This window comes from Geotrypetes seraphini, chromosome 6 (genome assembly GCF_902459505.1).
Source record: "Geotrypetes seraphini chromosome 6, aGeoSer1.1, whole genome shotgun sequence".
NCBI lineage: Eukaryota > Metazoa > Chordata > Amphibia > Gymnophiona > Dermophiidae > Geotrypetes > Geotrypetes seraphini.
Genome location: NC_047089.1, coordinates 76,754,448 through 76,771,471, shown reverse-complemented (window position 1 = coordinate 76,771,471; position 17,024 = coordinate 76,754,448). Strand labels below are relative to the sequence as shown.

The 17,024-nt window shown below is 38.8% G+C and overlaps 1 protein-coding gene across 5 annotated transcripts in view; it reads left to right on the top strand.

The window, feature by feature from the left end:
* Positions 1-17,024, top strand: part of DIAPH3 (diaphanous related formin 3) — a 394,284-nt gene that overhangs the window by 34,618 nt on the left and 342,642 nt on the right. For all 5 annotated transcript variants that reach the window (XM_033949909.1, XM_033949907.1, XM_033949908.1 and 2 more), the window contains 3 exons: positions 6,491-6,565; positions 6,658-6,727; positions 15,874-16,010. In XM_033949909.1, coding sequence (XP_033805800.1) covers positions 6,491-6,565; positions 6,658-6,727; positions 15,874-16,010 — 282 coding nt within the window. The remainder of the gene's footprint in view (positions 1-6,490; positions 6,566-6,657; positions 6,728-15,873; positions 16,011-17,024) is intronic.

Genomic DNA, 17,024 nt, shown 5'->3' with positions numbered 1-17,024 from the left:
CTTTTCTGTTTTAATAATTGTTTAATCAGGTACTTTAGCTAGATTGTGAGCCTTCGGGACAGATAGGGAAGTTCTAAGTACAGTGGTACCTTGGATTACGAGCATAATCCGTTGCAGGAGCATGCTCGTAATCCAAAATGCTCGTTTATCAAAGCAAGTTTCCCCATAGGAAATAATGGAAACTCGCTTTGATACGTTCCCACCCCCCACCGAGGCCAGCAGCGCTGCTCCCCCCTCACGAGAACCAGCATTGCTCCCCCCGAAGGCCCTGCGATCGTGCACCCCCCCCCCCCCCCCGCCGCAACCTGAAATCTCCCAGAGCCCTCTTCTTACTTTAATGTAGCACCGGCATGTCGGCCTCCTCTTCTGTGCTGGCCTTGAGCATGTGTGCATGCTCAAGGCCTGCGAGTTCACGTTCTCTCCGAGATTCTCGGTGCCGGATTGCGGGGGGCGCTCGCAAATCGAGGCGCGCTTGGTTTCCGAGGCGCCGATTTTGCGAATGTTTTGCTCGTCTTGCAAAAAACTTGCAAACCTGTGCACTCGTAAACCGAGGTACCACTGTACCTGTATTTTATTGTAAACCGCTTAGATTTGTAATATGCTTAAGCGGTAATCAAATGTTAATAAAACATATAAGGTGGTGGTATCCTTATTTAAAATTTGTTCCTGCTTGTATTTGTTTTTAATTCTAGTTCTGTGTTAATTCTGTAATAGGCAGAGGCTGCTATGAACTGTGTCAATAGCAGCAAGTTAGCAATTTTGCTTCTGTAGCACTTGCAGGCTACTTAATGGTCACTCTGCTCTTGGAAAATCTAGGCTGAGAAGTGACTTTTCCTGGATCACCAATCTCCCTCCCTGACCTTGAATTACCTAGATGTTTGCTTCAATAAGGCGCTAGGAGCAATTTTTCTTTCAAAAGAGCACATGGTCAAGCTACAGGCCCAGAAGTGCTGCCTATATAGCTTGAAGGCCTCCTGGAGGTGGGACTAGCTTCAGCTTTTGGGCTTCATGGTAGCCACACTAGAATTGATGCCCAGAGTTTATATTTGCCCCCTTCAGTCTTCTCTCTTATCTCCATTGGCTTCAATGTCAGGATTTTGATCACCATCTACCACTTCCCCCCAAAGCATGTTACGGTCTGAACTGGTGGGGCAGTTTCAGACATCTCCTGCTGAGAGCTCCGCTAGATCTATCTGACTGGGTAGTTAACTACCAATGTGGTTAGACAACGCACTGCTTCGGCTGAGTGACTCAGGAGTATTGGTCCCCCTTAAAAGCAATTTTATTTATTTAAAAATTTTTATATCCAGCACCACCTCCAAATCTGGGCAGGTTACAACACATTATTATAAACACACAAATTCTAAAATAAATAAATAAATCTAATCATATTTGACTCTACATATAATCAATAGTCTTGTCTAAAAAAAAGCTTGTGCAAAAAAGTGTTTTTGAATAATTTTTGGAAAGACAGTTAGATATATTGCAAACTGAAAATTCCCTAAAGTTGGTCCAGCAATTCTAAAAAGATTCTAGGTAGATGTTAATCTTGATAAATCTAAATGATGGTATAGGCTGTCCCTGAATTACAGAAGCCTCACTTAAGTACGAACAAACAAAAAAAGAACTGCAGATGTGTACAAGATGCAGGCGAAATTTATTGTGACAAATATAAATATATAAAAACCTTTTTACCGAACAATGGACCCGACACGGTCCGTGTTTCGGACAAACCTTCGTCGGGGGTCCTATTGAATACAAATACAATACAAAAAATAATTATTTAAATTATAAAAACAATATAAAATGTCATATGAATGGACAAAAAAGATGTTATGTCATGCTCTTTAAGATTTGTGATGACATAAAAGGAAAAAAGGTGTGTGAAGACAGGTGTATGAAAAGCATGCAATTTCAAAACTGCATGCATAGGGATAAAGTGGAAGGCAAATGTTGGTAATAGAAAACACAGATATCTGGACAAGAACAGACAAACCACATAAGTGACATAAGGATAACATGGAACCAATGGTTACAAAAGGAACAAAAACGTGATCCAAAAGACTAAACAAAAGGAGGAATAGGATACATACCAAGATGAAAAAAGGTTTTGAAAAATGCCACAAAAAATTGTAGAATAAAAATGTCATAAACCTAAAATACAAGCACAATGTTATATAAAACAATAAGAACAAATACATGAAATAATGCTTATCAAAATTAATAAAAGCAAAATATACATGAACATCACATAGATACTGCATTAAATAACTCACCATGACCATTGATGTCAATCATAAGATTAGATATGAAATGTGTGCATAAAATATACTTAAAATAAATACTTGAAAAATGTAATCAGGACTACAGTGCAAAATAAAAACCAAATTAAAAAAGTAAATTAATAAAAAGTGGATTCATAAAGAGATCATAAAACAGCCATAGTGTAAAAAATGTTAAATCTTACATAGCATGAAAGTCAAGCTGACATAACTTCACAGAATTGATTTAAAAGACTATGCAATAGTATGGTTTCATAACCTTAATTAGCTGCACTGTAGATAGGCACTGCCATAAAAACTAGATATAAAAAAAAGGTAGATATAAAAAACGTTTGTTAAAACTCATTTTGTAAAGCAGATATGGGTCATGTAAAACATATCAAACTCAACTCTAAAGACCACATAATTGTGTAGTTGGTAACTCAGCCGATTATAACTCAGAAGCACTTAAACGCCAAAAATGGTTAAAAAGTGTGAAGTAATAAACGAGGGCTTAAAATAAAGGAGTGCAGAAGATAAAACAACGGCGCTGGGGCAACAGATGAAGCAGTAAAAAAGACAACGCTGCGGCAAAAAAGGCATGAGAGAATATCCAAACAAATGCAAATAGGCACCGTGCCTATATAAAAAAAAGGGCTCCAAGAAAATATATAAAATATGTACTCCATACCCTGTTTTTTAAGTACATATTTTATATATTTTCTTTTGAGCCCTTTTTTTTTATATAGGCACGGTGCCTATTTGCATTTGTTTAGATGTTCTCTCATGCCTTTTTTGCCGCAGCGTTGTCTTTTTTACTGCTTCATCTGTTGCCCCGGCGCCGTTGTTTTATCTTCTGCACTTCTTTATTTTAAGCCCTCGTTTATTACTTCACACTTTTTAACCATTTTTGGCGTTTAAGTGCTTCTGAGTTATAATCGGCTGAGTTACCAACTACACAATTATGTGGTCTTTAGAGTTGAGTTTGATATGTTTTACATGACCCATATCTGCTTTACAAAATGAGTTTTAACAAACGTTTTTTATATCTACCTTTTTTTTATATCTAGTTTTTATGGCAGTGCCTATCTACAGTGCAGCTAATTAAGGTTATGAAACCATACTATTGCATAGTCTTTTAAATCAATTCTGTGAAGTTATGTCAGCTTGACTTTCATGCTATGTAAGATTTAACATTTTTTACACTATGGCTGTTTTATGATCTCTTTATGAATCCACTTTTTATTAATTTGCTTTTTAATTTGGTTTTTATTTTGCACTGTAGTCCTGATTACATTTTTCAAGTATTTATTTTAAGTATATTTTATGCACACATTTCATATCTAATCTTATGATTGACATCAATGGTCATGGTGAGTTATTTAATGCAGTATCTATGTGATGTTCATGTATATTTTGCTTTTATTAATTTTGATAAGCATTATTTCATGTATTTGTTCTTATTGTTTTATATAACATTGTGCTTGTATTTTAGGTTTATGACATTTTTATTCTACAATTTTTTGTGGCATTTTTCAAAACCTTTTTTCATCTTGGTATGTATCCTATTCCCCCTTTTGTTTAGTCTTTTGGATCACGTTTTTGTTCCTTTTGTAACCATTGGTTCCATGTTATCCTTATGTCACTTATGTGGTTTGTCTGTTCTTGTCCAGATATCTGTGTTTTCTATTACCAACATTTGCCTTCCACTTTATCCCTATGCATGCAGTTTTGAAATTGCATGCTTTTCATATACCTGTCTTCACACACCTTTTTTCCTTTTATGTCATCACAAATCTTAAAGAGCATGACATAACAACATCTTTTTTGTCCATTTATATGACATTTTATATTGTTTTTATAATTTAAATAATTATTTTTTGTATTGTATTTGTATTCAATAGGACCCCCGACGAAGGTTTGTCCGAAACACGGACCGTGTCGGGTCCATTGTTCGGTAAAAAGGTTTTTATATATTTATATTTGTCACAATAAATTTTGCCTGCATCTTGTACACATCTGCAGTTCTTTTTTTGTTTGTTCCTGGTTGGTTTTTTTCTGCAGACAAGGTTGGACCTTTCCTCCCTTTTTTTTGCTCACTTAAGTACGATTCGTACTTAAGAAAGCGGATGTGGCTTCATTTGATTTCGCTGAGTAGTATTTCCAGTGGCTTAGACTGCTACATATTTAATGTAGCAGATTCAGGAATGATGCATGGCCACATTAAGAACATAATGTAATTGTACATGCTGTACCTTAGAGCAGTGGTATTCAACCTAGTCTTCAGGGACCACCTGGCCAGTCAGGTTTTCAAAGTCTCTGTCATCCATTTTCATTGTGGATATCCTGAAAACCCGACTGGCCAGGTGGTCCCTGAGGACTGGGTTGAATACCACTGCCTTAGAGGGAATGCACATAACAGCAGAATACTTTAAGGAAGTAGTAGCAAAATCTATAATACAATGTCAATAAAAATTCAAATGTCTAATACACAGTTTAGTCATAGACAGTGATGCAAATGTATCCAAGATAAAATGAAATTTAGGAGTGCATGAAAAGAATACCAAGCTAATAAAATATGTTTGCAGTGCGTATTTGCTGCACCTCCTAACCAAAGACTTCAGTATCTCAGAAATAAAGATGAATGTTGAAATTGCTAAATATTTTTGTAACAATCATTTTGCTGCAGCAGCTCTGAAAAGAATGATTGGAACCAGGCTAATGCTACCACAAGATGTTAGATGGAATTCTGTATGGACTTTTTAAGTAGTATGTGAAGAATGGCTTATTCTGAAGACAGTTTGTGAACAAAATTGTGAGAAAATAAATGACACTGTTATGACCAAAATCCTCAACATAGGGCTTTAGTTGTTGAAGATATGCTGAAATCCTGAAACCCATTTCTGAAGCTTAAAATACAGAAAAATAGCTGTTTTATTGATATTGAAATTTGGAAGAAATTGAGTGAGTACTTAAAAACAGAAAATAACAAAATTAAATTACAAGCATAAAAAACTCCAAATGGGACAAGCGCTCATTTTCTTGCAAATATTGTCAATATCCGGTACTGTGGTCAATCCTTAAGCACTGAAGAAGTGTTAGCTATGACATGGGTAACTAGAAATCATCCATCTATAATGCCAACTGTAATAAACTTAAGAGCTAAGGGGGATCCATTCAATAAATATGTTTGCAGATGATGATTTAAAGGAATGAAAAGTAAAAGGAACCAGATCCCCTAGGGATCAAAGCAAAAGTTCAAAAAGTGGAGAGAAAACTGAATGAACCAATGGAGGATGTGTTTATAAAGATTCAGTGATGAGTTTTCCAGTGAATCTTTATTAATACATATCTGGTCAAACATATATATTAATAAAGATGTCTCATCAGTGAACTGGTGGAGGCCACTTATTAAGCACTTGGATTTGGAGACTGTTGATGTTCACTTTTAATGGCAGTAGCTGCGTCTGCTGGCATAGAAAGAATATTTTCTTACTTTGGGCTTATTCATTCCAAATTGAGAAATTGTTTGGGACCCTACAAAGTAGGGTACTGGCTGTTGAGCCATCAGTGCTGGTGCGTTTTCAGCAAGTGTCTCAGGTCTCTACAGCATAGAGTCCCTTGATGCAGATCAAGCACCGACACCACCGTTCTATAGCTTTGCAAGTTGTCTCACTTTCACGGTGTGCATCCTTTTCATGGTTACCTGCTTTGAGACAACCTGCTGCACCGATGGTACCGGAAATTGAGCCATTGGTACTGGTGCATTACATTGTACATTCTCATTGAGGTTACCCGATTTGAGGAAACTTACTGAAAACCCAACTGGATAGGTGTATCTTGGGAGAGGGTTGAGAAACAAAGCTGAACCTATTCATCAGGATCCTAATATGTTCAATTGGTGTTGCCACTAGGTGTTACTGGTGAAATAAGCAAGAACCTCCCTTTTGCTATGAAATCTTCCTTCACTGTTTTCTAAATTCAGTTTTTGTAATGCTTGTGTACCTCATGTTGGGCCCCATGTACAAAGCCATGGTAGCGATTCATAGATGGCAAATGTGATGTAGCTTCAGTGGGACTCGCTGCTGCATCTTTGTAGAAGGGGCTTATTGAGGAATATCTTTCAAACACTTTTTTTTTAAAAATCTTAAACTGGTATTTAGGTACTATACCTGTTAAAAATTTGAATAATACCTGAATCAATAGCTAATCATATTCATTTCTTCCAGTTGGGTTGAAAGCTTTGGACATGAAGGACTGGGATTGTTGCTGGATATCCTGGAGAGACTACTTGATGACAAAGAGTAAGTGTATTTTATAAGTAATATATAAAATAACATATAGCTGATGCATTTGTCAACTATTAAAATTATTCATTTATAATCTTTTAATACAGTCAAGGAAAAATAGAAAAGAAGATTCAGCATAAAGTTGTGCAATGTTTGAAGGCTTTTATGAACAACAAGGTATGTTATACTTCCTGTTTGCTAGTTTTGTTGTCCTTGTTTATTATTCACTATAAATTTGAATTATGCTTATTGGACTTCAAATTTCAATAGATTGTAGATTATTTCATGAAAAAGTCAGAGAAGTGACTCGAAGCAAATAGATGAGCTCAGAATCAACCTATTAGTAAACTAAAGGCCTGGTGTAATTAACTACATTAAATTTGGTGCAATGGCTCACTTCTAGTTAAGTGCTGAATTGTTTGAGGCCCTGCCTACCACCTTCCAGGTCTCAATTGGCCCTTTAAAGAGCCGCATGACAGGCGGGCCTGTACCACTGAAGGGCCATGCCAAAAGGCCTTTGTATAGACCAAGAGGACTGTGAGTAAAAGAAACAACTGCAGATAAGAAATGTCTTTTCAAAAACCTTAATTTTACCACAGTTGTGTGTGCTAGACAGGATTGCTTGAAATATTCTGTTTTAAAGTGTATAATCTTGAAACTATAGAGTTTACTAGAAGAATTACTAGTAGGGAGTGCTAGAAATGAGTGCTTAAAGTATTCTGTCTAAAGACTAATCTTGTAGTGATAGAGTATACCAGAACAGTTACTAGAAGTGTGCTGACTTATAAGCCTTAACCTTAAAGATTCAATGTTTGCTAGATGTATTATAATATTTAGTAGAAATTCTACCAGAAATATTTTGATTTAAGGCCTTACCCTAAAAATGCATTGTTTTCTAGAGAGGTTTACCAGAATTATGTTCACTTAAAGCCTTTAATCCTACAATTATAGTCCACAGAATATGATTCAAAATAAACTGGATGTTGTGTATTTGGACTTCAGTAAGGCTTTTGATAGTGTCCCACACTGTAGGTTATTGAACAAGATGAGTTTGTTGGGATTAGGAGAAACATTGACTGCATGGGTTAAAGACTGGCTCAGAGGCAGTCTTCAAAGGGTGGTGATGAATGGTGCTCCCTCCGAAACGTCAGAAGTGATTAGTGGAGTGCCGCAGGGCTCGGTCTTGGGTCCAATCCTATTTAATATCTTTGTACAGGACCTGCCTCAGGGACTTTGAGGTAAAATTTCGTTATTTGCCGATGACGCTAAACTGTGCAACGTAGTGGGCAGAGTAACCGTGCCCGACACTATGACGCAGGACCTACTTTTACTGGAAAAATGGTCTAATATTTGGCAACTGAGTTTTAATGCCAAAAAGTGCAAGGTTATGCACCTTGGTAGTGGAAATCCATGCAGAACTTACACCATAAATGGTGAGACTTTAACAAGAACTGTTGCAGAACGGGACCTGGGAGTAATCATTAGTGAAGGTATGAAGACTGCCAATCAAGTGGAGAAAGCTTCATCCAAGGCTAGACAAATGCTGGGTTACATCCAAAGAAGTTTTGTCAGCCGAAAGCCTGAAGTTATAATGCCGTTGTACAGGTCCATGGTGAGACCCCATCTGGAATATTGTGTTCAATTTTGGAGGCCACACTATCAAAAGGATGTGCTGAGAATGGAATCGGTTCAGCGAATGGCCACTAGGATGGTCTCAGGACTCAAGGATCTCCCATATGAAGAACGCCTAGGTAAGTTGCAGCTATACACTCTCAAAGAACGCAGAGAGAGGGGAGACATGATAGAGACGTTCAAATATGTTATTGGCCATATTGAGGTGGAAGAAGACATCTTTTTCCTCACAGGACTTACGACTACAAGAAGGTATCCGTTAAAAATCAAGGGTGGGAGATTTCATGGTGACATCAGGAAGTATTTATTCACCGGAAGGGTGGTTGATCGTTGGAATTATCTTCCACTTCAGGTAGTTGAGGCCAACAACGTGCTCAATTTTAAGAAAAAAAAAATGGGACAAATATGTGGGGGTCACTTCGAGGGAGTGTTTAGGGGAGAGAGTTATTTGAGTGGGCAGACTTGTTGGACCGATGGCCCTTTTCTGCCGTCTGTATTTCTATGTTTGATATTGAAGTAAAAGGCTGCTTACTTTACGTCACTGGGGATCCGTCGTGAAGGAATAAAACCCACAAGATTACATTGTATATTCCAAAGCAAATAACTTTTTATTCTAGTAATAAGTATTATATTTGTCAAATCAGAAATAAATCAGTTTGGACATATACAATGGAGAGAAAAAAGACCTCATACAAACAGTGCCAGCATATTTCTGTAAGTATGGCGCAGATTCTCTAAAGAAACTCTGCCAAGGCATGGGGGTTTTATACAGAAAGTGTCTTTGTCTTAGACCATTCTCCTGGCTGTGAATATGTATCACCCTATTGGAGCAGACCAACTTGCCTATCTAACCCTCTCCTAGTCCACGCCTCCATTCTTCCCTGGGGGGCCCTGGACAGACATAGCTTCTGGAACTTTCTTCTTCTTGAAGTTTCCATTCTTCACACGGGTACATCAGTATCAGTGCATTAGCCTGGCATCACTTTATCAGTTCTTAGGTTCCCGGATGGAATGTCCTGCTGACTTGCATTTGCTTTCAGCACTGTCAAATAGCTCATTGTCTTTCCAGCACTGGTTGGTGTCCTTAAGAAACTTCGCAGCAAGAAATTTACACACTCACATGCCACACATTAGCATCTCAGCATCTGAACTGAAACCAGTTTGTACAAGCCCGTGACTTCAGCAACTCCAGCAAAATGCAGGAATAGGTCTCACAACCTGTAAAAGTCTCCCATAGGCTCCTGTCATCTATCTCAATATCAAGCCTGACACTAATAAGCATAATTCTAATTAAGTAAGACTAATGCAGTGTTCTCCCCAGAAATTTTTTCCAGCCGGGTGGCATGAAAAAGTAGTCGGGCGGGATGGGGAAATTTAATGGTGGGGAAAATTAAAGGCTCCTTTTACTAAGCTGCAATAGCGTTTTTAGCGCGTGCAGAATTGCCGCGCTACATGGCTAGAACTAAAGCATGGTAAAACCACTATGGCAGCTTAGTAAAAGGAGCCCTAAATGTATACTATTTGTATTAGTTAATTATTATTACTTATTTTCCAGTGCTCAATATGACTGCCTTTCTTAAGGTTTGACACTTGTTCCATAATATTTTTATTAAATTTAAGAAGTATCCAATTCTAAAAGTGAATAATTAGATATTTGCCCGCTTTCAAATGGTATAGAGCAGCGTCTCTCAAACTTTTTTAACTCTGGCACACTAAACGAAGCAAATGTTTTTTGTGGCACACTAAATGCAGCAAATGTTTTTCATGGCTGGAAAAAATTTCTGGGGAGAACACTGTTGCCGTTAGTTTTCAAGATCCAATCACATCAAAGAATGATGCTTATCTGGGCAGTTGTATAATAAAAAGAATGGATAAGATAACATGAGAAGTGAAATTGTCATGAATCAGAGGGATACATACCCTGTAGGTCCTAAAAGCAGGCTTGTGGATTAGATATAAACTATGAAGGCAGTGGTGTACCTAGCATATGTGACACCCGAGGCCCATCATTTTTTGACACCCCCCCATCTGTATGAAAAACATGATTTTTAGTAACAATCCACACATCACACAAGAGTGTACCTAGGAAAAGGCAGCATCTTACATACTGCAGTAAGCAGTACATCAATACACCCATTGTAGAACTAAACAAGCCAGACTAGTACAGATCAATCCTACACAGTCAATCCTAACTGAAAACCATGTCTTTTGAGCACATAGAACACAGAAAACACCTTCGCCTAGTATGGAATATGTAACCACAAACTAACCCCTCTCCCTTTTACAAAACTGTAATGTAGTTTTTAGCCATGGTGGAAACAGCTCAGACTTTCATAGAATTCTGAGCAATTACCACCATGGCCGGTGCTAAAAAAATGTTCTACAGTTTTGTAAAAGGGAGGATAAAATAGAAAAACATAGACAAAGGTTTAATTGAACCACCAAGAAGCTGGACTCTGCATACAATGCAACACCACAGAAACAGCAATGCATCTCCCCTAAAGCAAAAAAATAAATAAATATAATTTTTTTCTACATTGTCTTCTCTGGTTTCTGCTTTCCTCATAGTCTTGTCACTCTCCCTTTCATCTACTGTCTACCCTCTCTCTGCTCCTTCTATATGGCATCTTCTCTCCTTGTATTCCTCTTCCATCTCTCCCTTCACCCCTATTAGTCTGGCATCCATCTTCTTCCCTTCCCTCCTCCAATGGTCTGGCATCTCTCTCCTCTTCTTCCCTTCCCTCTCCCACACCCCCATGGTCTGGCATTTCACTCTCTCCTTTCCCTTTCCACACTTCCATCAGCATCTGCCCCCTTTCTCTCCCTCCACCACCCTTCCATACCATCCTGACCCCCTTTTTCTCCCTCCACCACCCTTCTATGCTCCTTTCTCCCTCCCATGATGACTGCTTCTGTTGCCTCTGGAAGATGTAAGTGACATTGGTGGGGGTGGGCCAGCAGACACAGGGAGTTGCGGCAAGGTTCTGCAATGATTACAGCTGCCGGTCCACCCCTTCTGTTGTCACTTATGTCTTCCGAAGGCAGAGGCGGCAAATGCAGTCAGCGTGAGACCTTCCTGCACTTCAGTGCGACTGCCAACTCTGCTTCGGTCTGCCACTGTATGAGGGGACAAAAAATAATAAAAAGAATGGATAACTTGAATGATTTAGACATGTCATACAATTATAACCACAAAAATGTCATAAAATGTAATTCTAAACTCAAGACTCCAGACGAAAAGCAGACTATAGAAAGGAAACCAGAAAAGTCCAAACCCATAGTACTAAGATTCAAATGCTAAAATTCGACATGTCCATTATGAAGAGACGTGTGGATCACTGCTAATTATAACGAGTGAGTCTTTAAAATATGAGACAGTAACGGATAGCCAGACCTGGTGGACAGAAGTGATAAATACTGGAGCCAAAACCAGAGCACTGTGATGAAACTTGAATGGAAATATGGATACCTATTTATACTTTTGAGTAAAATTGCGATGCAAGCATGTCATAGAAAAGAATAAATAATGTGTAAACTAAAAACCAAGAACAACATGTTGTAAACCGAACTCAGAATTAATGAAATAACATGCTAAAAGAACTTAAACCTCCCCCCTCCTAAAATAGGGCATATACATACTTAAAATGATGGCTGGTTACAAACAGTATGCCTAGACTATATAGACCTAAACAGGGCAAAAGTAAATGTATGGGAAATGAACAGCTGATAATACAGAGTGTATCTTGAAAACATAAGCCGATAGTAGCTCAAAGACAAGCCGACTGGGTAGATGAAAAGTGAAACCTGGGAAAGATCTAAATTATTGTTCAAATGAGCTTCTATTAAAACCAAAGAATAAAACCACAGCACTCGGGAAAGTAAAAAAGGGAGAGTAAAATGTACTTACCTAAAAGGTCTCTGTACTGATGAGATAAACTCGTACGCAGAATAAATGTGAACACGTGACAGACAGTGGGGCTATGATATTTGATCTGTTGAAAGAGGCGCCAAAAAAGTGTCGGCAGTGGATTGGATGCACACTGATAGGGGAGGTGCATCGGGCTGTTAAAAAAGGCTGCTTTAATAAATAAATGAAAATACTGGTGAAAAACTAAATAAAAAACCAAAACCATGATAAAATGCAGAACCTGACTGCAAGTGGTAATGAAAGTAGCATGAGGCACCCGTAGTATTGTTAGTGCTAGAGCTGCTTAGAATAAAGAACCGTGCTGTACATGAGGAGAAAAAAGAAAGAATGAGGTGATAAGATGTAAAGTGCTGGCCTCTCACTGCACCACTTGATAAAACTAAGGAGCAATGTTCTAGAGCAGGGGTGCCCACACTTTTTGGGCTTGCGAGCTACTTTTAAAATGACCAAGTCAAAATGATCTACCAACAATAAAATTTAAAAAAAAACACAAAGCACACTGTACACATAGAAAATGTTAGTTATCATTCCTATTCTGGTTTTTTTTAAAAGAGGTCAAAACAGATGACTCTACGCACTGTCACCTCAGTAACAACCATACAAAAATAGACAAATGCGCCCCCTCCCTTTTTACTAAACCACAATAGCAGTTTTTAGTGCAGGGAGCTGCGCTGAATGCCCAGTGCTACTCTCGACGCTCATAGGCTCCCTGCGCTAAAAAACACTATTGCGGTTTAGTAAAAGGGGACCATAGTGTAAAATATAGACAGCAGATATAAATTCAGACACATTTTGATCACTAAATTTAAAATAGAATCATTTTTCTTACCTTGTTGTCTGGTGATTTCATGAGTCTCTGGTTGCACTTTCTTCTTCTGACTGTGCATCCAATCTTTCTTCCCTTCTTTCAGCCTATATGCTTCCTCTCCTCCAGACCTCATTCCCTCCCCAAACTTTTTTTCTTCCTCTCTCACTGCCCTTTCTTTCTCCCTGCCTCCCTTTCTTTTTTTCTCTCTTCATGCCCCCTTTCTTTTTTTCTGTTTCTCTTCATTCCTTTTGTCTCCCTGCCTGCCCGCTCTCTTTCTTTCTCCCTGCCCTCCCCCAAACCACTGCTGCTGCCATCGGGGAACAAGCCCCCAAGCCGCTACCGCCATCGGATAACAGTCCCCAAAGCCGCCGCCGCCCCAAGCTGTCTCTGCTTCCCTGCATCAGGCCGACCAGCATTCATCTCCCCGATGTCAATTCTGCCGTCAGAGAGGAAGTTCCGGCCCAGCTAGGCAGTGATTGGCTGGCCAGAACTTCTTCTCTGACGGCAGAATTGACGTCGGGGAGAGGAAGACTGATTGGCCCAAGATTGTGATCGACCTTTTGGGCACCCCTGTTCTAGAGAAATGCTGCCAGGTCCTGCCTTCGCGGAAACAGAAAGTAGGCAGGACCCAGCAGCAAGAAAAGCAAATTGTAAGCTTCACTGACCTGTCTCCCGCCTTAGCCCGTAGCGAACGCATGCTCCGGGGCTCTAACATGTGCGTGCCAGCTTCCCTTCTCTTCTATCCCCCCCCCCCCGGACATAACTTCCGGTTTTGGAGAGAATAGAAGGGAAGCCGGCACGCACATGTTAGAGCTCCGGAGCATAAGCTCGCTACGGGCTAAGGCGTGAAATCTCCAAGAAGTTGTTTTTTTTTTTTTTTAATGTTGAGCAACGGCTGCAGCAGCAGAATTCACGATCGGATGATAGCCGGGTGGTCATCTAAATTAGCCGGGCGGAGTGCCTGGCTAAAAGGCCTTAGGGAGAACACTGTAATGGATGGAGCCTCCCAAAATAGCTGCAATTCGACTTATGCCATCCCAACATGAACTAAAATAACATTCAGTAGAGCTTGCTGACTAAAAATCAAACACAACTCCCGCTCGACTCAAGAACTCCAGCCAGACAAGATACCATCAAGAATGGATATACTAGAGGTCCCAGGTGTGATTGAAGAAAATAGGAAGATGAAACCCATAATATCCCACCAGTACAAGATCAGAGATTGTAAGAACCTAAAACAAATTGTATATACTGCAGAATCATTACCAGAAGAAGACTATGTACCAATTGCTTGCTGAGTGACTGACATCAGTTCTCGTGAGTCCTGCGAGAGTTGATGTCGGCCATTCAGCGAGTGGTGTGGGTGTCAGGCCAGATGCTGAAGAGATCGCGGTTGCCCTACACCTCTGGAGATTTGCCGTCCAGGAGGCTCTGATAAAGGTGGTGGGGGTGGGGGATAATGTTAAAAGGCAGGGGAGATACCGGAAGTTAAGCCGCGGCTAATACCATGGGGAGGCTTATCTTTTGGTTTTTAAACATAGGCCACCCTTTTCTGCGGCCTATACATGGGTGTGGTGTATATGTGGGGAAATATGGTAATCCAATTTAACAAACACCATATTCTCTGGTGTCAATGTTTGTTGTTTCCACCATTTGGCTAGGATAATTTTCACCCTAACAAGTATATAAGAAGCAAATTTATGCGCTGCCTTGGGAGTTAAAATCTTTGAAAAAGAAATTGAAAACTTACTAATTTGTACAAGCTTTTTTTCTAGAGCAAAATGTTGTGGAATATTCATTTTTATTTGAAATGTCTTTGTGAGATTTCATAATTGAAGTTTTAGAAGAGGGAATGATGTATAAGGCCTACTTGTTGCTATTTGTTTTGTTGTGAAGATTATGTGAAATATTCTGTGTTTATTTTATTGTAATCCACCTAGGTTGTAGGCAGAAAATAAATTTTTTAAAATAAATAATGGCATCCAAAAGCGTGATGGTTTAGAGAAGCAGTTCCTACATCTAGGATATCCACAATGAATATGCATGAGAAAGATCTGCATACAAAGAAGGCATCATGCAAATCTATCTAATTCAAATTCATTGTGAATATCCTGAAAAACCAAATTGCTTGGTGTATCTTAAGTACTGGTTGGAGGACCCTATTTGTAGATATGCTTGGACGTTTTAGAATTCTTGTTGATGGTAAAGATAAACTTTCATTTACTACAGAAATTCTGAAAAAAGTCTAAGCTGTTTATAATATAAAATTAACAATAAAGGGGCAAAGATCAACATGGAAGAACAAACAAGGTGGCCTAGGTTACAATCGTAAAATAAAATCAATATAAAAAATGAAACATAGTAACTATTAGGAGAGAGAAGGGAGTAGAAAGATACAAGATTAATGGTGTTCAATGAGCCTGAGTAAGAGACAAATAACATTCAAAATACAATCCAAAATGTACTAATCTTGATATATTGCTATTACAGTAGCTCTCGGAAATGTAAACTTGGCTTTTCCACTGTTAAAGAAATAAAAACTATGACCAATTTTTGTCGATCATTTTCTTTTTTTTATTCGTATAAGTTTGGACTAACCTTCCTTCTATAATTAGAGTTCTCTCTCATCTACCCACTTTTCGTAAAGTGCTGAAAAAGACATATTTATTTCAGAAATTTACTAATGATCCCTATTTTTTCAAATAATCATAAAAGATAAAATTCTGGCCTAAAAGATCTAGTTTCTGTTCTAATCAACTGTATAATTTTATTAATATTTTGTTAACCGAGTTGAGCCCTCCTGTTAGGATGAATCGGTATAAAAAATCAAAGATTAAATTAGATTTAGCAGTTAAATCAATTAATGACAATTCATACTCATAAAATGAAAACATATTAAATTTAATTTTTGTTTTTGCAATATTTGTTTCTTAACTTTACTCTTTATGAATGTAGTATGGCTTGGAAAGAATCATGGGAGAAGCAAGGAGTCTTTCATTACTAGCCAAAGCTATTGACCCCAGACAACCCAATATGATGACTGACATTGTGAAACTTCTTTCTGCCATATGCATTGTAGGAGATGAGAGCATGTAAGTATTTATATAATTTCTTAAAATATTATTTTTAAATAGCCTATTTCTATTCAGTTGCTTTTATTTTTTGTTATGCAGAGAGAATTTTTAAGTCAAAACTCTTAGGGCTCCTTTTACTAAGGTGCGTTAGCGTTTTCAGCTTGCGCACAAGATTAGTGCATGCTAGCCGAAAAATTACTGCCTGCTTAAAAGGAGGCAGTAGCGGCTAGCACGCGCTAAAACCGCTAGCCCGCTTTTGTAAAATGAGCCCTTAGTGTGAATAACAGACATCATGTATTTTAATATTTACATAAATTTACATTCTCTTTCCATTATATTTTTGTAGTTTACTGGTTCATTTTTTTTAAGTAACTAAAATAAAATTGAATTTCCTTGGAAGTATGTAGCAATTATCTATTCCAGTGCAATAGGTGAGACAGTCTAGACAGATTGGTAGTGCCCCCATGGACACATGCCATCTGTAGAAGGAATCCACTCTGGATTTTACTAGGCTCCTTAGCTCCACCTGCAGGTCTTCTCTTCTGTACACATGCCTGCAGGAGTGTTTGTTGTGCTCTACACACTTTATTATTTTATCTGGTGTATTTTTTTGTCACTTTCTCAGGGTTTCTGGTGCTCAGAGAGTTTATTCAGCTCTGCCTGCTTTGAGAACACAGACTTGAGTCTGTAGCTGACAGGCCAATTCCAATGGGTACCTGTTAGCCAGCCTGCATAATTTTTTTTGGAGCTCAGGGCCATCCCTGAAAGGGTCTCACCTACTGTTAAGCAGGGCTTTGAACGCAGATTGTTGGGAACCCTTAGGAGATTTCGCAGCATCTTCTTGCCTCAGCCTCTCCCAGTGCACGTCCATCGGTCCGCAGGGGTGGAGGGGCAGTCAGGCTTAGGGTCTGACTGGCAGCCCAAAGATCAGTTTTGCAGAGGCATTCCCAGCATGAGGCAGTGATTCTCTTATCCGGCTGCTGTTAGAGAGCCGAGACAGACTGCAGCATAGATCTATAAACAGGTCACAGT